Raw genomic sequence first — 26,556 nt, forward strand, 5'->3', positions numbered from 1 at the left:
CATGAATATTAAACACAACAACCTGAACATTACAAATATTCGCCTCAATTCAACCTAGAATCTCTCTCATACAATACGTGTGTGTGTGTGTGTGTGTGTGTGTGTGTGTGTGTGTGTGGTGGTGTCGTGTGTGTGTGTGTGTGTGTGGTGTGTGTGTGTGTGTGTGTGTGTGTGTGTGTGAGTGTGTGTGTGTGTGTGTGTGTGTGTGTGTGTGTGGTGTGTGTGTGTGTGTGTGTGTGTGTGTGTGTGTGTGTGTGTGTGTGTGTGTGTGTGGTGTGTGGTGTGTGGTGTGTGTGTGAGTGAATGATCGTTGGAGCTATGTGCAGCTCAAGGCATATATGCCTGTGTGTATGAGCTGTGTTGCGGCACTATCCGTGCTGAGTGTGCTGTCTGGCTACCTGCATAAAGTCAAGTGCTCGGCGCAGTTGTCGGCGAAATGTCGCTCCTCTGTTTTCATTGAAACAGCTCCTTATATCCGTTAGCTCAGCTAGCTAGCACCAGATGCCTAACAACAACACGTAAGGTGTGCTTCGCTCGCGCCACACATACACACACCCTCCCGGTCCTCCCGATGGCCAGTCCGGGCCTGCCGGTGAGCGTGGAAGTGTGGTCTGCCACAAGCGGGCAGCAGGAGCGGGGCTGTCAGCATCAGCTTGTAGATGGTATTTTAAACTCGATGCGCTCTGAAACTACGGCGGCCGAGGACAAAAAATACACATGCGTTAATCGCGTTAAAATAATTAGTGGCGTTAATTTTTTTTTGCGTTAACGCGTTATTAACGCGTTAACTTGACAACCCTAATTCTGAACTTTCTCTCTTACTGTATGCACAATGTGTACTTATCAAAACACCCCATGCATGGATCATTTTCTTCACATTTCCAAATGTTGACTGTATGACATGTCTCAATGTTTACAAGGCAACAAATCATAGGGTTGTCGAGGCTTGTTGTTGCACCATTGTGCCGGTATGCATCTCAAATTAAAAAGCTTTTGTTACTGTTTTGGTAAAATTGGATTTGCTACTTGAAAGCCAGTTTGTTTCGTTTCCACACAGATGGTGGGAGGCTACAGAAAGCCAAACTAAGATTAGCACAAAGTGATCCCCCTTTACCCTGTGGTATTGATGGGTTGTTCATGTGTTTACACTTGAGATAATTACTTTTGTACTGAATGTAATGAACAAAAATCCTAAAGCTCTCTAGATCACTTGTGAACTGTCTCCCACCAGAGACTTGAAATGTACTGCGCCACGCTGTATGAGATGTAAATCTGGAGGGAGCAACACTGGCTGTGATCGCACAGACTTACAGTGGGAATCCATGATGACGGGGGTTAGAGACTGCTGATGCGTGGCCTTTGGGGGCTTACAGATTTCTGCTTATTGAGTGTCTGGGTTGCCGCGGCGGTGTGTTTAGGATCGTATCAGGACCGGATAACCCGCTATCGGGCCCTCAGGCAAGAATAACACGTGGGTCTTAAACCAAAAAACAAACCAGTGTTCATAGTTTGACCTGCTACCATTTGCCTTTGATTGCTGTGTGTCACTTAGTTGTATTGTAAATGTATTACATGAATTGTATTAATATCACATGTATGCATCAACTGAAAGTAATGAGATTGGGACACAAGGCCTCTTGAAGATCAAAGACCCTCACTGTCTGGTGTACATTGTGCTTTAATTGTGCATATTACCCAAAAGTGTCATTTAGTCAAATTGCTCCATGGGAAAGTGGAACTGTCGCCTGCATTGCTAGATTAGTTCTCTGGATATAAATAATATATATCACATGTTTTGTTATGTGTTTTACTTGCTGTATAAGGTAATGCATGTTGTATACTGAATAACCATTTGTGTGGATTAGAAAATGAAACAGGGGTTATGATGAAATTATTATTGTTACCTCTGTTCAGATGTATTCTCTGTGATTGGAATGTATCCTTGCTGAATGAGAACCTCCAACAAGCCTGAGTAATATTTTATGTTGAATTGCAGCTGCAGTTCATCTATATTTGACTTGCATGAATACATTGTGTACTTTCTTTAGAAACAGTGACCATCAGCTCTCAAAATGATTCAATATGATTGATAGCATCGTACTAAGCTTGTCCTTGGTAGAGAGACAGGTTGTGCTTTTTATATGCAATCACTCAAATAATTGGTGACCACTTCAAAAACATATCCATCAAATGTCCATGCCACTCTAAATAACATTGGAGAATAAATATACTGGGATTTGGGAATAAACTTCTCATACAACATGCTGATATAAACATTTACCTACCAAAGAAGAGAAGAGGAGACACCTCATGGTAGAAAAGCCTGATTAATGTTAATAATAAACTGTAAACTACACATCTTTAGTGTTCCTCCATCATAACCGATGCATTCGCAGATATGGAGATACTCCCCAAATATAAAAAAACGTATTCCAGAAGGGAAAAGGTGCCTAAAAAAAATATCACTGTGTTAGGCCACACCAATGGCTGACGAGCAAGGCTTAGGTCAAAGTTCACATGTCCTGATACAATTAGAGAAACAACCACAGACAGGCACAAGTTTTAACCACAACATGACCTCTTTGAACCACCTGCTGTCAGATTAGATGTGGAACAGTCACTGCCTCAGTGTCGGACTAAAAGGCTTTCACCAACGAGTCCTGGTAGGTCTGAGCCTCTTATTAAAATAAATCATCAAAATGAATATATCACCGAAAAACAAACCAAATAAAAAAAAAACGTTGCTCGAGTTGTCACTGGGAGGATACGGCCCAAAATTCAACTTCCATTTCCTGTCGCGTCATCTCCTGTTTGCACCATAACACAGGAGGAAGAGTTCCCACTGGACTCTGGAGCGGCTGCTGCATGCTGTCAGTCCTCAGTGAAAAGCCAAGAGGAGGGCTTCAGATCAGTGTGTGGTGGTGTGTGAGTCCAGGCGGTGTGTAAGGAGGTGGCGCTGGATTGGGTTTGACCCCCCGACTCTTCATGTAAGAGATGAACTGGTCTGGGATCTCTGCTAGCACGTCCTTAGCGAGCCGCGCCATGCTTAACACGTGGTTGCCTGTCCGGTCCATATAATCTCTAAAGGGAACAAACTGAAGAAGAAAGGGGAATATAAATGTACTTAGTTACTGTTGCAGTAACATGACAACATATCGTTTCCTCTGCCTAGCATAATTCCATTTTAGGATTTTGGTTCACTGTTGTATTCATGAGACGCTCTAAATTCTGTATGACAATGTACACAAGTGGGTTTTATTCTAAATGGGGAAATCCAGAGGGCTCATGTTTAAGCCCCTATGTTAGTCAACATTTGCCATTTCCTGCAAGCTTTAGTTTGCTGATCTGTCACTAATCCTGTGCTCTGGCTCCCCTCAGGAGTCAGAGGAAATAAATGTGCTTGAAAATAACTTAAAAGATAAGGTTTCCTTCTGGGGTTTGATAATTGACTCGTGATAATTTTTTTTAATTAATTGTCATAGCACACACAAGCTTTCCCTAGGAAGTCGTTTAGCCAAGGTAGTAAGCCACACAAACCATGAAATCGTTGCTCTAAAACACATTTGGAAACTCAGCACATCATCAGCCAACTTGATTCTGTTTAGTTTTGACACTACACAGAAAGAAAGTCGGTTGAAAAACCTATGTCTAGAGTGCCCCAGAGAGACATCTAATATTAAACTTTCTAGCATGCTGGTCTCTATTGAAATTCACAGGACGCACACAGATGTCCTAATCTGTTAGAAGTGCCAGTGCCAACAGATGGTCTTTTGTCAGAAACAGACATTTTGAATGTGCCAGCATTACTGAGGCAACTGCATGCACGTAAAATGCTAATATAAAGATATGACACAACACATACTGTAAATCACTGGAAACACTGTTGCCTTTTTCTGGTGATCTGTATCTCATAAGACTGCATTCGCTTAGGCTTGATTAATGTTTAGATACAGTATTGTCTGTTACATGGACAATGTTGCCCTTGAGTAATTCTTGAAATAGTGAGATCTGTTTTTTTCAGTGACTGGTGTCCTTGTGCAGAGAACACAGTCTCGGTTCCTTTCATGCTGTAAAGGGCAGTCACCTGAACAATGTCTCTCTCTGCCAGTTTCCCCCGGGACGAGACCCGGATGTCATCACCATCCAGCTCCACCATAGCTGGAAAACACAAGTTCACACAAACATGCATGGATGAACACACACATACACACATGAGAACTGAGGGCAGATACCAGGTTGATACACTACTGATGCTCAAGTTTATCCTAAATAATATACAAAACACATCTTTTTGCTTCAGCCTTAGTAAATGGGAGGGGGTGGTGAGCTGTAATCTGTCTTTATTGCATGTCTAATCAACTAATAAATCCTGTAATAAAGTCTCTGTGCAATTTAGGATAATCTCTTCTAAACACTGCAAACCCAGCAATTAACCTCAGCCATTCATTCTGCAATAATGCCTGCAGCCACCCACGCTTTCCCTTCTTCACTGACGCAAATTAGTTTGTACAGTGATTTTCTCTCTGGTGTTTATCTGAATTGATGCGCTGGCTGTAACAGCAATGGACTGAGAATTGTAAGAATTAAAATATCAATTATTGACCCCTGTTTTTATACCTTTTAACTGTGTTCAATTATTTAGAAGGCATTCAACCTTTTCAGAATACAAAACAGCTGTTAATGTTTTTGCTATGATGACATCTTGTATTTGCCTGCCAACACAAAATAACCCAAATATGAAATCTTTAGTTTGTGAAGCAGTCAAGAAATTGAAGGCAGCATACCGTCAAACTCTGCCTGACCAACACCAACTATGATGATGGACATGGGAAGCTTCGCACCCTAAGGAGGAATATAAAAAAGAAAGATTATTGACGGAAACGACAGACACTTGTCAACATTACCACTGACCTGAAGTGCTCATTATAGTTTACACGTCTGCATTACAGACATTATAGCAGTTACATGCTCACCACGTTTGTTACAACCTTGTTAATGTTCTGTTTCACACCTAAATTAGCTGGATGACCTTTAAGTAGGACAAGTCCTCCAAAGAGACAGGGAGTCAGAGAAGGACAGCCAGACGGGGAAAGCATTTCAACAGAAACTTGTTGTTGTCTCTGCTTTCCTTATCCCTGATGTTATGTACTGGAATCCAATTTTATCCCAAGAATGCACCCCGGCTCTTATCTCAGGATGACACACACTGTATTTGCCCACTGAGTGCTAGTTATCAGGCTGGGGAGAGGAGATTAAACTCGCTGACAACACTAACTGCATCCCCTGAGATACCGCGACAACAGGTCAGCTGTTTTCCTTGCTTAAAAAACGTTCACATGTGGATTTTATTTAATATTTTCACATTATACACCTAAATAAGCTTGTTAAGGCTAAAAGGAGACATTTCTTCAGGTCATACAGTACATGGCGGGTGTGGCATTTGTGAGCTGGGAGAGGCGCCCACTTCAATCAGTACAGCGACCATCCCAAGCCACACCTCGGATATAACTGCTTTATATCAGTTAAACCACAACATATATCATTGTTACAAAATATCTAGGCATAGGGCTGGAAAATAACTATGTTCCCTTTCCTAGTTTGGCCTGTTAGCATGCAAACACTTGCAGGTATTTGCTCATAAATCAAACTGTGGGACAACCTGAAATGTTTACCTGATGATAAAAATGGATGGGGTAGGATCATCTATGTTAATACGGTTTTCCCTGAGAGGGCCACACATTTCTGTACCAGAATTATAATACAAATGTAGTGCTTGTCCATTTGGTAGATGTTTACAGTATATATGTGACCAGATAAGTGAAATATTTAAGATGCTGCTGTTACTGGATGAAAAGTCAAGGTATCACCCAAGTCAGTAAAGTATCCTCTGGGGAACATGAATGTTTGTTTAAAATGTTATGGCCACCTAGTCCAATAGTTGTTGAGACATTGCTGGAACAACACTTTGTCTGACATAATGCATCAGTTTGACATCCATAAAGTTATTTTTACATAATTTGCACTAGTGTTTTAGATTAATTGATGTCATTAATCAATACATATATTTATTTCAGCCAAACCAGCCCTAGTAACTATGTGCTTAACCACTGTGTGTTGCGGTCATTTCCTCCTAAACAAATCAGCATCATTCTGTCTCTTTGAAATATCTTTTTGAAAAGTTTTGATTGTCTTTCTTGAACTTTATGCATCACAAGTGATGTTCTTTACGTCCTGCTTGAGACTGCATTGCACTTTGAAAGGCTATGCTGGTGTCTGTTGTAATTTCAAGATAGATGGCGACATAAATGCTCAAATCAAAATCCTATATCACATAAAATGAGTTTTTCTGCAACCATATATTTTCACAAAGCAGTAATAATGAGTGCAGTTTTATCTGCGTCACAAGACAAATGTACCGTGGAAAATCAGGCAACCTCTTTTGCCACGGGGGTGAGAGCAGTTTCTGTCGACACAAGCTCAGTCACAGCACATCAGCTTGATTATCAGTGTTCAACACAACTCCTGTCAGTGCCTGTCCTCCCACGCACATGCACACACTAAAACTCACACTGCAGATATGTACGCACACATCAAATGGCACCAAAAATAACCTGGCAATCCACCGTGCCCCACTTTTCTCCTGTCACTTTGACTGGCAGTGGAAATCCAGTTTAATTAGACAACAAAACACAGCATCAATAAACTCCAAGATCTCACTCACCATGTGCTGCTTAAAGGGGACCTATCATGCAAAATGCACTTTTGTACGTCTTTTATACATGAATATGTGTCCCCGGTGTGTCAGGGAACTCACCAAGTGTCAGAAAACACAACCCTCTCTATTTTCCTCCATACCCAAATCTCTAAAAAACGGGGCTGCAACGGAGCTGATACAGATTTGAAATTGTTCTGACGTCAGAAACAGGGAGCTCCGCCTATATGGGCAGCTCTCCACCTATCAGGGGAATGGGGGGTTGGGCCACAGCCATTGCCGCTCGAAAGCGCTGGAGACGCTGTAGTACATATGCCAGGCCTGTAAGTGGCGCTGTAGTCTGCCACAAAAGCAGCGAAGAAGACTTCTCACAGAATCAGCCCTTGCAAAAACAGGGCTGGAAAAGAGCAAATAGAGCGAAATGAGGCATGGCTAAAATGCATGATCTGTTTGGTATTTTGAAAAAAAAACTTCACAGATATGTTTTATATAGGTATATATATTATTCAAATATAGCATGATAGGTCCACTTTATAGCCAAATGTCACGCATGCTTTGATGGTGTTTGTTCTTGGATTTGTGGCCGTGCACATGCACAAACAAATAGGGTTTATGGATATATGTTGGGGAAGTGACCCTCCTGTCAGTACTGGGGGTCACCTGAGTCACTTGACCATCTCTCATCTCATTGGCTGCCTCAGAGCTCGGCTCAGAGAAAAGCTTAATGCAGCAGATTGAGGACACTTAAACATCCAGCCGAGTGCAGATATTAACACATTAGGAGTAACACGTCCATCCATTTGTTAGAACCTCAGGATGAATCACTCACTGTCACATGTTGACAGCCTGTGTAAAATAAAAAAAATGTTTGAAAATAAAGTTAATGTTTCAGAACACCTTTTTATTGCCATCACATGCTTTATTATCCACACACTCTAAATGTATCCATGAAAGTCTACATTTGTTGTTAATCTTCTCAGTTTCTTTGATTATTTTCCTTTGATTACTTTAATCTTTTAATACGTTTAATTAACTTCATTCACTCAAGCAGGACAGACTTTTGCTGAGACAGGCCGGTTTCTTTAATTTGCTTTTTAATATAACAGAAAATGTTAGATATAATTACTAATTAACACCAAATAAGATGGTGGAGATAAAAACCTTCATTAAACAGAGATTGCCAATTAAAGTGCCGTAAACAAATGTCAAGATGGCCCTGTTTTAGTGAAGCTTAATGACGTTCATGTTGGCAAACTGTTTTTAAACAATAATGTAGTGTGCGGGAAGATGTCAATACTTTTTTAAATATAGCTCCTTTATGATTTATTCATTTTTAGATTGAGTCTTTTTGCTCAATATAAGCCATCCAATTAAAGTTACATTTGCTAACTTACTACAACTTCAAACCGCCCACAGTTGTCATTTCTGCTGGAACAAGTTGATAAAAAGTTGGTTGTTATAAACGAAAAACTTCCTCTGTCCATCATCATCACTGTAAACGGCATACTGTATGTACTGTAAGGAAATGGTAAACCTGATTGACGAAGCAACATTAAGAGGGTATAGAGTTGCGCAATTATTTAAGTATATATCTATTATAATGCTTAGTACATTGAGGAAAGTGGAAATGCAGAATCATGACAGGATCATAATGCTGAATGTGGATCCTGCCAGAATCCTTTATGAGATGCTGAATAGTTTATACAGAGCAATGGGCTATTTGTCAAGGAGAGATAGGCACAGTATCTGTGGCTGTTCCTTAGGTATTCCATTACTTAATACAAAATCCCAGCTGCAACCTATTGGGAAGTAAATGGAATCAAAGTGGTTGTGAAGTGAAGTACTTTTGGTGGGCCGATGATAAAGGGATGAAGAAGAAAACACTGGCGGATAACAGGTGAAAGGAAAGAAATCAAAAGGCAAGGAACGTGGTGACAGAAGTATGTAGAGAGAGCAGATGAACAGATTTAGATCTCTGAGATGAAGAGAGATGAAAAAAGTATTTGCATTTTTGAGCGAGGGCTCCACAAAGAAAAAGACAACGAGGAAGCAGAGGGACACGAGCCGTGAGCAGAGGAGGGGTATGCTGAGTGACTGATAAACTACCTTTTTTCCCACATGGGTTTATAATACTGAGAACATGAGTAACACATGGACCGAAACATAGAAAAGGGCATGAAAATAAGATCAACATACATAGTGCACATTCAGGACACCTCTCACTTTCATGAAGTTACCGTCCAGCATGAATAAGTATGAGGAAAGACTTTGATATAACCTCTCAGCAGTGTGTCCTCCCTCTGCCCGGATCCGTGGAGAGTTAAAGGGAAAGCAGTGGAGGCTTCAGCAGGGTGGAGGCAGGGAGATAGAGCAGCAGGCAAGATCTTAAAAGGAAGGTGTGGCTGTTCTAATGTTTTGACTAACAGTCGCAAATTCCCTTTAAATCCAGTCTGCTGGGAGTTCTGTGCCTGTGGGGTGCTGATTAGGAGGAGGATGAAGAAAGGAAGAGACCAAGGTAGAGGAAAGGAAAGGGAAGCCAGCCAACTACTATTTAAAGCTGTGAGGGAACAAACAGATTCAGGGCATGGTTTTGGGAAAGCTCAAAGGAAGAAAGCGCGATAATGAGGGAAAAACATAACCTGGGTGTTGCGCTTTCTGAGCTGTCAGGTTATTCGTTAGTTTATATAATCATTTTACTATTACAGAAGCAATACCAGTTATGTGAAGCCATGATGGAAATCATGTTGCTTTACAGATTGTAGAACAACTTCCATTGTCACATCAATGATTCGGTGTTGGAATCAGAGTGACAACCACAGTGGACATCTGGGCTACATATTCTTTTCTGAAAGTGAGCTAAGCCAAGACACAGTATGGCAAGCGCTAATAAAGAATCTGTACTAATGCTGGACAAATTTGACTCAACTTTGATTAATGAATACTGAAAAATAATCTTTAGTTGCCTGAACATAGTTGTGTTTTTATATGTTGATTTCAAGGATTAGTGTGATATTTTGGTAAATTATTGTTTTGCTGATAATTACATGTAAAGATACCACTCATTTCTGTGGGTTAAGCTTAAGAAACGACTAGCCTGGCCCTTTCCGAAAAATCCACCTTTCAGCATATCTATTGTTCAGTAATTAACACATTTCATCTAATCTTTTTAATCTGTATAACATCTGAAAGGTCAAACCCTACATTTGTGGTTTCATGGGGGATTATCTGATGGACTATAACTTGGATTAGTCCATTTTAAGAGTGTTGTCTTCATTATGTAGTTGCCGGACAATCGTAATTGGTTTTCTTTGAATAAAGACAATCTAGCCTGTTTCACTGTGTTTAAGAGTTTTGACTCTTGACGATTGATAACTGCTGCTGACTTTATATTTATCCTACATCGTATCAATCTTTTCATTGTGTTTTTCCCAAATTGCCAATTATTTTTAACTTCAGAGGTACTTTCTTCTCGTTTATACAAGGTAAAACTTATATCATGCAGTACATCTCTCTGTTCCTTTTCTATTCTTACATTTACAATGGCCTCTTTGGTCTGTGCCATGTCGGAAATGACGCCGTCTGTGATGATGAGGAGCACAAAGTACTGAGAGCCGTCCTGCACCGCTGCTGCATACCTAAGCGCACAAACACACACAGATACAGGCAGAAGTTAGATGTATAAACTCTTTAATTCAAGGACAGATCAGGTTTTAGGATTTGTTGATGCATTTCTCTGATCATTGCTGTGGAAAAAAACTTGTTATCATGCACTCTCAGACATTTTATTAAACATTGTTGTTGTTTTACTTCAGGTAACACTCATTAAAATGCCTCACAAACACACATTGATCAGCCAATACAATGAAGTTTAGTACAAGGCTGGTTTGCTCTGCTTGATTCATAGATAAACACCCTTTGTTAAACATGTCTTCTTACATGAGTTCACCTTTTCAAATGCTAAATACCAATACTGGTTTTGTATTCTCACTGTTAGGGCTCTCGGCCGCAGTAAGTGAGATTCCATTTTTATCAGAATGACATTTTTAATTAAAATGGAGCCTTGCTGTGATCAGATGGAGAACTGTTTGGATATGGCTCAAAACATTAGAGGGAGAGGGAAGCCAAGACGATGGCTGTCGGGGGGCACAAGAATACACTCAGATCCTTTTTATGTATTGCAATGGTATGTGGGTATATTTGAATGGTCACAGGCTTTTTTATCCCAGCTAATTCTGCAACTATTTCAAAAGCTGTCAGCCAAATAAAAAAAAATCAAATTCAAACATCTGGCATCAAGTTTGTGTTGCAGGACAGATGTTGTCTGGGTCAGAGGAACAGTCGCACAGGAAATTGAAGCCAATGGAGTCTGGCAGTGGGAGATCTTAATCTTGATCAGCTAACATTGAGGCGCAAACATTTCTCCTTCATCGTTGATGATAAACAAATAAAATATATCTTTCTTAGGTTTGTTGGATAAACATTGAACAGTGTCTCCTGCTGTCTGAAGAGAAACACTTATTTAAAACGCACTATTGTGAGAAGATCTGTTCTAACTGTTTTTATCATTGTGTTTTTAAGATTTGTATGGTATTATCTGGGGATCCAATCTGTTATCTGCCAGTGCCAAAGACAACATTCAATTTGATGTACATTTTCATGTGAGGACCAAAAAGGTAGACGTTTTTCATTAGATGCTTTGTCCTCTCACCTGGCAACATGATTCACCACAGGAGCGAAGTTCGTTGGCCCGTACAGCTGCACTGTCTTCAGACTCTGGTGGTATGCCTCTAAGATCCCCTCGATGCCGTTGCAGTACGGATTTTCAATGTCTCCATTCTGAAAAGGAGCAAAACTGTGAAAATCATGGACTTGGTGATTGCAATTATCAAACAAAGAAACTCAAGATCTTTATCAATGTTTATTAGATGTCATTTACTTAGTTCTTATGAACCATGACATGCACATTACTAATAATTTGCCACATTATAATAGAAAATTCAGTGGTAAAACTTTGTGAATTGGAAATAAAAAATCATGATGAAAGATCAGTGAACAGATTAATCAAAGGTGATATTAGGAGAGGTTGACTTTACCAGAGGAAACTCGTGAGAAACTCGTCCGTCGGGGGGCAGTTTGGCTCCAAAGCCCAAAGCGGGGAACATCTTGTCGCTGTCGTAGTCCTGAATTATCTCCCCTACAGCCTTCAGGGCCATGGCGTAGGCGTTCAGCGAGTAGGGATTCATGTAGTGCAGCGAAGTCGACTGGGAGGGGTTACCTACGGACCCATCAATCAAACTCCAGGTCATTGTGGGTAATGAAGGACAAAGACGTCACTTCTACATTTCTAGATACTGTTTTTTGTGCAATGAGAGGATTTAAAATGTAGATATATTTTTATGGAGAGACAATTACAGAGATGAAGGGCACTGCTACGCTCAGTTTGACTAAGTGAGAGACTGAGTGTGAGACAGACAGACAGGAGATAGCATGAAAGCGTAGGAATAAGCTGGCAGGGCTCTTTGGATCACAGAGCCTTTCTAAAAAAGTTCCGAAGCACTAGGAGCGGCAGGACAGAAAATGGTGGGTAACATTTAGGCTAGCTCAACACAGTGGGAAAATAGGGTTAGGGTTAGTTACAAAAAAAAAATTACATAACAACATAAAATAGGATTTTCCTTTAGGTAACCTGTAACTCCACAACAAGCCCACTTTAGCTAATGAAATTCTCCTTGGCCTTCAAAGTAAAACTGGTTGTTACAAATAAAGGTAGTGAGCTTAAAAGCCAGGCTAACATTTGGATCTCTATCAGAGCAGATAAACATCACATTGAACACTTTTGCGATTGTGTTTTTGGTAGCTTATATAAAGACCCATGTACAACTTTTCCATGTGAAAGCTTGACAGAATTGCTGTGCCTAGTTACGGTTGTTAAGCTTTTATTGGACAGTTGCTGTTCTGAGGAAGTTTTACAAACAATCAATTGGAAAATGAGAAATTCCAATGACCCTTTTAATAATAGCTTTTCCCTGTCGATAAATCAATAGAAGCATTGTTTTCAGGTATTTTATTGGGTAGTGTAATAAGACGTAAGTGTAGTCCTTTCATGTCAAGCTTAGAGTTGTATTGTTTTATTGCATTCTTGCTAAAATGCCTTAACTTGGAGTGTATTGACAAAGCATTTAGGAGGAAGAATATCCAGGAAAGGCTATCACTTATTGTGACGATGTGTGTACATGTGCGCTCGCACTGTGTGTTGTCTGATTGATTCTAAAATCGGACATGCCACTTTCAAAGAGCACAACTATCTATCCCTGCCTCCCCCTCCACACCCACTTTGCCGTTAGTATCACTCACCATTAGATGCTGTGAAATCAATGGCCACGGTGAAATTGATCTGCGTTCTATAAGAGGGATGGAGAAGAAAAATCAACGGAAGAGACCAGACAGTTATAAAATAAGACAGGCCTCATTAAATACCAGCACTCGCACACACCCGTCCCATACACACATTTTTTGTGATATGAGAAAAGATGATACCTAAAACGAAGGAACATCAAACACAAAAATAGCCAATTATTTCTTATTATGATATAGTTTCACACAGATCAATATTTAATTCCCGTTGGTTTTTTGAGAGATACAGGGTGCAGTCTCTCAATCGTCAAATATGATTTAGGTGATTACGCTCTTATCTGACTCTCACCTCCCGTGAGAAGGCGTAGCAGGAGGTGCAGATGAGCCTTTGAGACACTGAGCTGTGTAACAAGCAATTGATGGAGCACTTAAGAGCAAATCATAATCCAATTTCCCCTGCTGATGAAGCACTTGCCTCTTCTCGCTAATTTACGACAATGAGACGAGGCCTTAGGGGCCCAAGCGACATTCTCTCGTAATCTATGAGAGCCATCAGAGAGGAAGGTAAAAGACTGGTATTAAAGGGATGGTGTAAAATATTCACATTAACCTTTCAGTTTGAGGGTTGGGACGCGGCAAAGCCTGACCCTGATAACTTTAGTATTCATTTGTCTTTATTGCATAAATTCATGACTTTGTGAATTCTCGAAAAAAAGAGAATCACACTTTGTTTTCTAAGAATGTACTCTTCTAAGTTTCTTTTACTAACATGGTTTACCTACCTTCACTTAAACAATTGCCATCTATCTATCGCTCTATCAATGGGTTTACTTTCCCAAACGATCTTGCAACTACCACCAAATGTAAAGAAAAAGAACATTTATATGTATTCATATTTCATTTATTAACAGCATAGTAAGTAATCCAGTGTTTCCCCTATATATAAATAGCGGCGGCGCTGCTAGGGGGCGCCAGCCAGGTACCAAAAACCTTTTTTTATTAAAGTAATAATAAGTAGTGACCCTTTTTGATTTTTGATTGTTTATGTGGATTTGTAGTATTTGTGTTACTGTATGTTCAATGAAGGTGTATTTAGCTAAATCTTGAGACATTGCCACTGTATGTACTAGGCCTCGAGAGCCTTTCTTGTGCTGGCAGACACATAGAAACTTAATGGCGGGGCGCACTTTGCACGCGCACACACAAAAAATGTCCTCGGGGAAACACTGTAATCTGATGTTGTGTTTTTACACCCCATGTTAAGAGCAATCACAACGTACATGCCGTGATCGTCAGCATACAGTAAAATGCTTGCTGAAATATTTTTGGTGGTTAAGTTCATTCGTCGAGTCCACTTTGTTAACATAACAACACTGTGAGTGTATCCCAGATTTCACTACTAACTAAAGTGAGATGCTCATATATTTTGGCAGTCTCTTGCCCCTTCTGTTTAACCTTTGTAAAATGTTCATGCTTGAATTTTCGAATTACACTGCAGTCTTGTTGTGTAGTAGTTGAACTATCTTGTTACTTTCTTTCTTCCCTACCATCTCATGCCTCACTCATTCCCTTCTCTTCATTCTCTAAGGCTAAGTGTGACAAAACCTTTGCTGAACTTTTACTATCAATTCTTGAAGGCAATAGCACACACTGTGCTTGTTGTTTTAGCTGTTGCAACACTGCTTTATCTTAATTCAAGTTCTAGAGCGGTAAAAGCTAATGTTATTAATGTATTAACGGGATATGAATGCAGTGAACCATAATAAGCACAGAGTGATGGGCTCTATCATTATGTTCAAAGTATAATATGTCCTACCTAACCACTGCACTCATGAGAGATACTTTTGAGTTCTTTATAAGCCAAATTATCCCTATTATTTTTATGATTATGGTGGCTTTCAAAGAAGACATACAAGCTTCTAGACTAGAGTACACTTTGCATCATGATGAAAGGAGTTACGCCAAATGATACCGAAAAGTGCTTTAACAGCTAGCCGAAAATACTTTTACTTTTGATGTTTCTCAAGTTTTTTTATGCCGTAAAGTGCTTGGACAGTTTAAACGACGCATTTCCCGAACCTGTATCCATTTTGTACAGAGCTCCACATTTGCAAGATCCAACTCTTTAATGTGTCATGCAGTAAGTGCCAGAGTAATGTTAGAGCGTAGAGTGATGGGGATGATATTTTTGAAGTAAGGCCACTAAACCTTAAGGTTATTGTATCATTGATCAGCCAAAGCTAGGAACTGTCAGTGAAATCTGTCACACTTGTCAGCTCTGCCATAGCTCATAAAACCTATGACAGCCTACCCGCTGTGACGGGAGAGTGGAGATCAAAGCAGAGCCCGACCGGTCTGAGACACACTTCACCTGAGACACACTTAATGTTCAAATGTCAACCTCCGGCTCTGAAACTAAACTGGTCCAAACGTTGTTACCCATTTTGAAGATGGTTCGGTCTTACCTCATTTAAAATATATTTGGCACTTTAGTACTGCAGTCAGCATAGAGTGTGAATTTATTAATCTAATTACCAAAGTGAAGGTATTATGGTGCCACTTAATGAAAAATGAGGCAATAGAGATATATGAATTTTAATATAATTGTATGAAGATTCATAAGTAAGTTACAATCTAGATGTTTTATATTAGTGTGCACTGCACGTCCCAATCATTTCCGTCATTCTTAGTTCAGTACTGTAGTTTCGGCCAACATCGCTTTCAACAAATAGCCAGTACACAAACTGCTCTTGTTTGTTCACAGCTACATCATTTCTCACTTTATAATCTCTGTAACACACACATGGCTCCACTGTCTCGCAATAGAAGACATTAGTGTTGCTGACACAACATACGGCTCCATTAAGGAGTTTATAGCTGGATAACACTCTTTAGTTTAAAAAAACACTTTCAAAATGTTTGTTCCTGGGCCAGAAGAGAATCAACGTTGGGCTTGAAGAAACTGGAAGAAACCCTGCTTCCTTTATCAGAATGATCCTTTAGAGCTAATAGTAAACAATTAAAGGTGGGGTAGGTAATTTTGGAGAAACCAGCTCGAGTGCGCTAGAATTTGAAAATACACAGCCGGAGAAAATCTGCCACTTCCTTACAGAGCCCCTCCTCCAACACACATGAACGCGCACATGACCAATGAGGGCACGAGATAAGTTTGTGCACAGATGGAAGGCTGACAGGCAGGTAGGCCATCCAGTTATTTTAGCCGGGCCGGCTAAAATGATTGGTCGTACTTTTTACAGTATTACGGCTTCCACAGATGACATTTTTTTTATGGATTTTTTGTCAAAGCACTTAAGATATTCATTGCTATCGGGATGTTAAGAGCATTCCATGGAATATAACAAAAAGTGTATCTCGAGCCGGTTTCTCAAAATTACCTACCCTACCTTTAAATGGGGAGCATTTTCCTGGGAGTTAGTTGAGCAGAAAGTGCTTGAAGGAAAGGGGGAATTACCAGGTGGCCAGAAACACATCTCCCATACAAATGCTGCTAAGGCTCTAAATAGTTTACCAAGCTTCTACAGTTAACCCACGCCGAACAAGAGGTAAAGTGGCCATTTCATGGTCAGTTATTGTATTGTATTGTAGTCATTTCCACTCACCCTCCTTTGATGTAATCTAAGAACGTGAACTCTGACTCCACTGAAAACGAGAGCAAAGTCACCTGGAATTAAAGACAAGGAGAACAACTTGATCAGAAAAAGTGGTTATGATATAACAGTATCTTCCAATAAACTGTTGTAGTTAAGTCTCACTTTAAAAAAAGATGATAGCCGGCTGGTTTCTGATCACAGATTAATGTACATTACCAGAGGAAAGTTTGAGAAGAGGATGAGAAGCATTTGTATGCATTACTCGCACACACTGCTGTGAAAGAACATTGGTGTCTCGTCTGTGTCGCGCACTCTGATCTTTAACATCTTCTAATATGTATTTCAAGTGCTGCAGCAACTTCATCTTTTATTTTGTCCCACCCACATACTTAACTGACACCCAAAGTCCATGTTGCATGTTCAGATACAGTTTATGGTATGTAGTATATAATGCAGTGTGTTTGTGTACAGACATTCAAATACACGTACATATAACATAAAGTATGTTTTTTAGCTTCAGCTGAATTTCAAAACCATTACTGAATCTGCAAAGCTACGTTTCTTTTGCTTTTTTAACAAATGTTTTTGATAATTGGTATGTGATCCAAGAAGTCACTTTTTCATAAAATAAAAATGACAGAATGGCTTATTTTTCCTATAAACCAGTCCTGGTTGCTATAGCCATACTCACTGTCCCAGAGTTGGCATATTTCTTTTTCTTCATTTTCTTCTTGGTGTTAATCACCTAAAGAAATACAAGGTACAGGTTATCAAAAAAGAGAATATTTTGGCCATAAATTAAAATAACCAACATAAAGATTAAACCAACATATACAATTCAATCTGCTTTCAAATCTGAATTCCAGATTTAGCAGCGATTTATCAAGATGATACAGTTTCTGCATCCCAGTGACGTGGAGGAAGTTAAGGGAGGTGACAAAGGACGTTTGTGAATTAGCATAGCTCATGTAAACTTATGAACATTTATTATACCTCCATAACGCTATTACAGGGGCAAGTAAAGAATTTCAAACATAAATATCAGGCTACAAAGAATCGATGGTTGAAACAGGCTTAAGCTACAAGACTTACATTTATTGTACTGGTATTCTAGTGGCTCCAGAACAAGAAAAACATGTCAATCCGTAGACCAAAGACGTCTCGGCTCATTACACTCATCCTCTATGGCAGCTAGCCATGAAAGTGACAGCCCCTAATTTAACATGGAGGAATGGCAATTTGTCTGACACACTGAACAATCTGCTGATGCAAAGACTAAAGGGCCTTTCAGTCTCACTGGGAGGTAGAGAGGAATCAAGGGTAGCGTATAATGGAGCTGACATCTAAAAGACAGGTATTTGTCTGTCGACTGGAGGCTACCAACCCACAGGAGCTGAAACTATTGACATGTCCTTCTTTATGGCTCTTTATTTTTCTTCAATTCAAATTGTTATACTCATATTCTTAAAAGTACAAATATCTTTGATAAATACAATGATAAATCCTGCTTCCCAAAAAAAGCAATTTGGGATAAATGCAGGACGCATGTCATTTTTACGCTTTGCCAGTCACCCCTTGGATTGTGGGACGTTTTAATGAGTTGCGTTTGTAATTTGCATACAGAGCTGTTGTATCGTGTGCTATTAAGGGGCGAGTAAAGCTATCCCATGAGAAGAACTGAGAAATGTCTTTCTCGATCTAAGTCCCTGGATTGTTTTTCTATTAATCCGGTTTCAAGCTGTTGCTAATAGCTCTATTTCTATGCGAGTCAACCCACAGGTGATTAGTGGCAAAGTAAATCTAATGACAACTAAATCATTTAAAACTGAAGCATTTAATTCAATGTTTAACTGTTGGGGCAGTTAAGGGAGAGATAATGCACCATACAAATGACATTTAAAGAAATAAATTAGGAATGTATAGAATAGGAATGCAGGAGTGAAGGAATGGAAGGAATCTGCTGGTGTAATGGAAAACAGTGCAACAATGATGTCAGATGGAAATGTCATTTGTGTCAGAAATGGGATACAAGACGTGAGGCATAGTCGGATTCCAGATCTCAGGAGCCAATAGACTCGTTGTTGAATTGTGAAAACACTGGAATTACTCACCTCATACACATTGAACTGGCTCTGCCCTCGAGCTAGCTCTCGGTAGCTTGTCGTAAAATCCCCAATGAAGTCGTGGCTGGGAAAAGGAATGAAAGGAGAGAAACAACAGTCAATAAGAAAAAAAATATCAGGCGAAAATACCAGGACAAATGTCAGGGACAAAATGGATTCACGCGACGGGAAATAATCAGTTTCTTGGGTGAGCCAAAACTTGGCCTATGTTTCGATTCAATTTCATTTCAAAATTGCAATTACACTCACCTGCCATCTCTATCCCAATCGTACACCTCCACCTTGATTGTTCTGGGGAAAAAACAGATACACACAATCAGGTTTGATTTTAAAGCAGCCACAATCTCACCACAACTCCCATCCAGTAGCTTGCTGTGGATCTTTTGATCACATGACATGAGCAGATTGGGCTTACCCATTTGACATGGAGTTATAAACGTACCAAATTACTCATCAAACTAATACGAACAGTTCCATAAAGGTGCTTTGAAAAATTGGCTTCTTCTATTTAGAAGTAGCGCAGCTCACCAATGCTTGAAATTAATCTCTGAAGCACAGCATTTAAAAATAGGGGGTTTCTTTCAGTGTCAATATCCTGTGGAAAAATTGCAAAAACTTCAACTTCACTATTGTCATTAACGCTAATTGAATTAACAAGGACAGGTGAAAGCTGCCAGAGGTGTGTGCTGTTTCATTTCACCCTTTGAGCCTGGGAGTTTTCAATGCCAAACACATCAGACCCATCATCACTTGAGTGTTTCAAGGAAGAGAAAAAACCTGAATGTTTATTCACGCACTCGACTACAATGGTTGTCCTTCAGTTTTGTGTGTTATTGACTGAATGATTCACTGGATCTTATGTACTGCAGGTTTGTTTACAAATTAAACTGGATTCCATTGTTTTTTTGTTTGGAAATGGTAATAGGGGATCCCTGAAATAAATTAAAACGGATGTCGCTTTGTTCCAAACCTGGGATTCTTGCCAGCTTCAGAACAAGGCTTAGCAGCTGGCTGCACGTTGCACTCTTATAAAGCACTTTCCAAAAATTGTTACTTGCAAACCTCAGCACATGTTAACTTCCACCAGTCAAAAGAACATCAAAGAAAAACACTGTGATGACATTTGATACAAATGCTGCAGAAAACAATGTCCCTGCAGAGCGAAGAAGAAAAAAAATACTTTTTGGCACTTTCATTCCTGAGACACATTGATCTCACCCCCGCGTCTCCCCTCTCCTCCCTACTTCTTCTTACACAACTACTGACACCAGACCAGATCCAAAGGAAATGGAAGCAAGCAGTGCATCAGAGACTCTTTTCCTGTCACTGAGGAATTGAAAGGTGCCTGAAATAAGCCCAACTTCCTCTCTGCCACCTGGCTCTCCCATTTTGTGGTGACAGCTTGTGCTTTTGAGGTTATCTTCAAGGCTGTGAGAGAGAAAATGTGCACCTAGGTGGTAAAAACATGATGCTAGTCGTCCAGCATGGAAAATAAAGGGGGTTGGTAGTGGAAAATACAGGAAAATATAAATCCTAACGCAGAGAAAGAAAAGTGAATCATCCCTGACCATTCAATATGCAGGGCTCGCGCTAGGTGCTGCGGTTTGAATGCAAACCATTTTCAAAGTACCAGGATGCTGCTTCATACCAACTCAAAGCATTTGCCATCATTTATTTCAACTTACAGCTCCATTGAAGGACTCAGATGCTCAGATCATTGAGTGGCACATTCAACTCCCAGAACAATATACACTCCAAAACTAATCTGCCTCAGATATCCTCAGCTACTTTTCTAAGGCATCTTTTTAACAATCCTTCAGTAACAAATATCTGTCTGTGATATTTTGCAAGAGGCGGAAATAGTCTTCGCTTGAGTCACATGGGAGAGAATACTGGAGAAAGTCCAGTATACAGGGGATATGAAGGATACAGTACAGAAGAAAGAAGGATAAAAAAAAGAAATCCATTATAAAACAACATCGCTTTCAATTCTCTCCAAAACTTCCCCATCCTCTTTTCTTTGACATGCTCTTCTTGAAGAGGACCTTTTACTTATTGGATTTCTGTTTTTCCTTCTATAACCCTTGCCTTTGCTGTCTGTTATATGTTATTCCTCTCCTTTAATTCCTCCCCTTACTCTTTCCCTACTTCAATTTCCTTCCTTCAACTGTGCTTTGTATTGTGCTCAAATATAGTCTTCGAGAGCAGATTGCATGTATGTTTGCTCTCTGTCACCACAGACTTAACCTGATCCTGCTGCTTGAAGGACAGTCTGTGTAATGACTATGCCACCCAGTCGATAGCCAACAGAGAGTGGAGGTTTAATTTTATTTTGCAAGATATTCTTAAAGGTTACAAACAAATCTGACTAGGATATGGTTGACAGATAGCCTTTGGCGATGATCCACATCTGGCATTTCTGGTTGTTGTTTTCTGGCTATAACAAGCAACACTTGAAACACCAATTACAGATTTTATGCAGCAACAGTTGGACATGGTCCAGTGGCTTGTAGCCTTTGTTCGTTCATGTTGAACATTGGTATAGATGTGGCTTCTGTCAACAAATGTTTTAACGTTATAATGAAAGATAATGACACACCCTGTTCTTTGTAGTGATTGCATGGATAAACTGCTCCACGTGTTCTAATATCAATACGACAAATAATTATCATTCCTATTACCAATATCAATCCAACACCATTCCTTCTTTCAACCTATAATCAATATCCTGCATTACTGCATGACACTGCTGCATCCATTAGTCAAATGAGGCTGCTACTACACTGCAGGAGTTTTCCAACAGCAGTCGCACTTACACAACTTTTCTATTTTTAATTGAGATAAAGATTTGATTTGGAAACTGGTTTGAATGCACATACTTGTTTTTGTTTCATGCAACACAATATTGGCCTTTTACAGAAGTCTGTACAGGTGAGACATTCAGCTCAAATGAAGCACATTGCTGAGATATGTACAGTCCCTTCAATCCACATCACACTGCGTCTTTGTCTCAGGAACATTCATTTTTACACACATTTTTTTGTTTCTGTTATTTCTTGCAAAATTTGTATTGGTTTTATCCATTTTATGTCCTATATATATTCATAATGCATTGTTGGAGGAGCCTGGGACTTACGTTTTTAATTTCCATATCTACATTGTAGCTACTGTGCATATGACAATAAAGCCTTGAATCTTGAAGGAGAGTTTGAATGAGATTTACTTTATTTATTAGTTCCATAGATACCGGTCTGAAGTGAGACAAGACTAGTAGGACTAGAGTGCAGTCCTATTTTCAAGTGACTGTATATAGGTTTTTATGTGTCTGGCTCGAGAAAGACAGTCATGCAATCTTCTGGAGGAGTGCGTCATCTCACAGACACTGACATAGTCTTGCTTAGCTTGATGCTTAAAAGTTAGGTTTGAGAGCACAATGCAGCTTTTGGATTTCACCTTTTGGTGCATCTAACAAGAGTGTTCAAAGCTGTGATCTTATTAGAGCCGAGCAAATCACCAGTAGGCCATCCACTGACGTACTTCAGCAGACTTCTACTACTCGACAGATAGAGGTGCGTCAATGCCTCCTCCATTATGTGCTGTAGTGAAGTGCCAGCTCGGAAAACAACAATAACTGCCTGTCCATGTACAACAGTAATAAACACAACAATGCTCCTTATGCAACTCGTACTATTTATAATTTATCGATCGTTTTGGATCAAACCCTCAGACTTTGAGATAAAGCATATTGAAGAGTACGAGAGACTCATACAGAGCTTGTATAACCTAATGTAGGTTATCCCTAAAAGTGTGTTTCTTTCCATTATTCTATACAAAACAAATGTCACTTTGCACATAAAAAACTTGAGCGGAAACACTGGAAATGCCTTCCCTTTTCAATGGTTTGAATGTACCCAACGAGAGGGATAGTGGCCCTATCTGTTTATCTTGATGCAACCAACTCATCTATGTCATATTCATGGGAACACATCTCAAATAAATTGAGGCTTTGTGAGATTTTGGCAGAATCCTAGGTGTCGAGGGCTCTGCAAATCCTCCATTTATCTGCTTGAGGTCACAAGAGGCCTCAGTTTGACCTTCTGCAGACTTTCAGAGTGACTTTGCTGAATTATTTAGAATTGTTGTTATAATCTGCAAAGTTAGGCAGGCAGTGTTTGGTTTTTTATTCCATCTGCGCTGTGAGGATTTTCAGTCGAGGGCTTATTGTGAGTATAAAGTTAGCATTATTAATCATCACATGTAAAGAGACAACTAATGAATTATCATCAACTATTGATCTTGCATTAGTTGCCAATATAACCACGGTAAAAGAACCATTTAGAACAAATACTTCAATTCATGTTCTCGGAAACATTGAGGTCTTAAATCACTTCTTTAATACAAATGTTTATTTAAAAAAAAAAAAAGAGAAAACCAATTCGTAGTTATTTAAAGAGACTTGTCTAGGTTTCTCTTTTGTATGTTTACTATTGCTCTTTATTAAAGGTATCAAGTTTTTCTTATCTGATTTCTTGGTTATCGATGGGATAGTCAATAATCGATGACTGAAATAATCAATACCTGCCGCCCTAGTCTTAACTGATTTAGTAGATTTTTTTCTCCCCCCCTGCTCCATAGGGTATGGACACCACAGCTTCAATAGAACCTCCAAAGGGCTACCTTCAGATGATAGAAGCAAAAGTAATTACACAGATCAAAATAATTGACAGCGTTGAGACCCATGTTTCTTGCAGAGGTTGAAAAAAATCTATTAGTAGGTCTTAAGAACCTATATAATTAGAAAGACAGACAGTTCTGCCATTCCCCTTTGTCAAAAAACACTGACACAAAGATTATTCCTCACCCACACACAGGTATATAATCTGTTATCGCTGGCTTGTGCTTTTCCTTGCACTATTAATATACATAATATCCTACTTTTATATTGTGTTTGCTGTAAATTGGCACTCAGTGTTTTATTTGGCAGGTAGACAGATTTTTATTGTCACGGTCAACTTGTATATTTTCTGCTTTTGTAGTCCCGTTTTATTTCTATCTTGATCAAAATTTCGGATCAATAAAGTATATCCTATCACCTAGTTTCAGGATGTCTCACAGTGGCTTTATATGGACATATTTTGGTGCATTTTTGCAAGGAAACAAGCAACTTTGATGCCCGACTCAGTCTCTTGTGCATGATTAGCTCTGATAGGATAGCCATCATTCTAAAGCACATGTCTGATTGGAAATATTAGGTATCTTAGCCAGCCACAGTATCGAATACTTCATAAAACAACCCCACCAGTAACCCTGCTCCCTTCATCCTGTTTGGGATTATCGGACTTTTCTGAGCACACACCAGTTTCCCAGCATTCTCAGTAATTAGAGTCTGACTGCGTACAAACAAGATAGGACAGACCCCTTTGAATGAAGGATGAGAAAAGGGAGAGACACAGAAAAAAAGACGCGGTATGCCTCATGAAATATTTACCCCCAAAAATGTAACCTGTCAGTCACTTCTTTTTCATCCTCCCTCACGGCTCCTTCATGATTTTGCTTGTTTTCTTCCTGTCTTTCAAATTAGTGGCAGGCAGATAAGCTGGGAGGAAAATTAATTCATATCCCCCCTGCCGCAACATGTCTACATTAATTACATGACAACTGTGAAGAGCAACCCATCATTATTTTATATTAAGAGTGTTCCTGTTGTTTGCTATCTTATTATTTCTCTCACATTAATCCCCCTTATTTTTATTATTTTTGCCCTGCTTACATTCCTCAACTGAACATTTACTTAACAATGTCGCCTTTACTTACTGTGACATGTGTTATCACAGGTTATTTATTTTTACACTGATAATTTGGTTGAAATGACACCTGTCACAACAGAGGTTATTTTTTACTTTTTATTGCTTCAGACATATGATTTCACCGTTTTAAAATGAAACACAGTGATATATAAAATCAGAATATGGAAATGTCTATTGTATATATATTTTTTTATATCGTTTCTATTGAAATTTAGACCAGGCTTATGAGAATTTCTTGTAGTATTCGGCCAAAATCTGATCAGCTCATTTTCAGACAGGTTTTTATATAAATTAATCAGGACAAAAAGTGAGCGAATCTTTTTCCTGAAACTTTCAGAATCTCTTTACACAGAGGAGACACATGTTTAGGTATAAAAGACATGAAAAAGTGGATTTTGCACAATAGGTGACCTTTACGATGAAAGTGCAATCCATACGTATTGCATCCATACCCTTACCTTTTGCAATGGTGTTTTTGAGTTTTGGAAAGGCGTCATTCTCGACAAGGGTTCAGTGAACAGCCAGTATAGGCACGCTGTTCACCAATTGTTAGTGTTCAAATTGTATACTTATATGGCCCAGATTATATCTGAAGAAGTGTTGACAACAGAATCACCACAAGGATGTCATTGGAGATAAGAGATGCTTGTTGAGCGTGACCCCTGCCCTGCTACTCTAGCAAAGATTGATGCAGAGCGATGTCCTTAGCACACAGCTGCAGAAATAATGTGACAGTTTAAAGAATTGGAGGTTTATCACTGCACCTGGTTGAATGGATTTCTGCTTAAACCCATCGACACACAGGGTGTAATGGCTGTCATCCGTTTGCAGTTTGTCATTCAGAGAGATTATCGTTTGGAGCCATGAAGGCAGTCGATAAATTCAGCCAACAGAAATCAATGAAAGTTGAAGATGTCAATGGGGTCGACATTATAGACTATTCTAGTTGTGTGTGCACGTTTTTCTATATGTGCATGTGTGATTAGAGACATAAGGATACATTGAGCCAACTGTGAAAGATGGCGATCAGAAGGTGTGGGGGAAGCTGCATCGTTTAGTAGGTAGGAGGAGGAGGTAGTGGTGGTCTAATGGATAGTGAGGTGGGCTGAAGATCGGAAGGTCGTGAGTTCAAATCCCGCCTGGAACACCACCACTAGTGTGCCCTTGAGTAAGGCACTTAGCCCTTAGTTACTCCAGGGAGAATGTCCCTGTAATTGGTAATTGTAAGTCTCTTTGGATAAAAGCGTCAGCTAAATGTAATGTAATGTTTACCTGTCGTAGTCTCCATTGCAGAGCGCTCGTACTGGGATAGCGAAAGGCTGCCACACTGGATTTAATGTGTTCTTCACCACCTCAGTTTTATGGCAGATAGTAAACCTAGAGGTGGAGAGAAATTAGGAAAATATATTAAAAAAAATAAAAATAAACAGAGAAAGAAATGTTGACATTATGTTTTATATTACAAAAGCCAGGGAGAAAGATTCATTTTCAAGTAAGGGGATGAGGCTTTGAGGCAAGCTGTAGCTCCTCTAAAACAAGCCTAATGTCAAGTCCTACAGTCACAGGAGAGGTGCTTTAAATAGGGCTGTACCCATCTTTGTTTATCACTTGGCTTGACTCCCAGCAATATTGTGTGTTAGACCCCGGAGAATAACTTGATATTTTGGTCTGGCTTTTAAATCCTTTCCCTTGACCCTAAGTGTGACAATGATATGCAAATGAATTCCTCTGATATCTGAAATGCTTCGCTGAGCAGAGTCAAATAAATTGCTATCAAATGCCGCCAAATATCCTCTCCAAAAGCAACAAGGCTTTTTGACTTGTGCCTCAAGCCTTTTAAAACCATGTTAGTCCTTTAGCTGCATAGACCTCTAATTTGTAACCCCCCCCCCCCCCCTCTGGCAGCAAACACAGATACTGCTAGCACATCTTTGGAGATACATTTCCCA

At 39.6% G+C, this 26,556-nt stretch overlaps 1 protein-coding gene across 1 annotated transcript in view; it reads right to left on the minus strand.

Annotated features, from left to right (window-relative positions):
- Window positions 1–743: 743 nt before the first annotated feature.
- The window catches only part of cpne5b (copine Vb), a 109,692-nt gene continuing 83,879 nt past the window's right edge, over window positions 744–26,556 (minus strand). The window contains exons 9-20 of the mRNA XM_034134881.1: window positions 25,880–25,984; window positions 19,050–19,091; window positions 18,789–18,864; window positions 17,369–17,422; window positions 16,687–16,748; window positions 13,067–13,113; window positions 11,806–11,987; window positions 11,421–11,548; window positions 10,245–10,347; window positions 4,785–4,842; window positions 4,085–4,158; window positions 744–3,095 (exon numbers count right to left, since the gene is read on the minus strand). Of these exons, the coding sequence (XP_033990772.1) occupies window positions 2,904–3,095; window positions 4,085–4,158; window positions 4,785–4,842; window positions 10,245–10,347; window positions 11,421–11,548; window positions 11,806–11,987; window positions 13,067–13,113; window positions 16,687–16,748; window positions 17,369–17,422; window positions 18,789–18,864; window positions 19,050–19,091; window positions 25,880–25,984 (1,123 nt within the window). The 3' untranslated portion in view covers window positions 744–2,903. The remainder of the gene's footprint in view (window positions 3,096–4,084; window positions 4,159–4,784; window positions 4,843–10,244; window positions 10,348–11,420; window positions 11,549–11,805; window positions 11,988–13,066; window positions 13,114–16,686; window positions 16,749–17,368; window positions 17,423–18,788; window positions 18,865–19,049; window positions 19,092–25,879; window positions 25,985–26,556) is intronic.

This window comes from Trematomus bernacchii, unplaced genomic scaffold, assembly GCF_902827165.1.
Source record: "Trematomus bernacchii unplaced genomic scaffold, fTreBer1.1, whole genome shotgun sequence".
NCBI classification, from domain to species: Eukaryota; Metazoa; Chordata; class Actinopteri; order Perciformes; family Nototheniidae; genus Trematomus; species Trematomus bernacchii.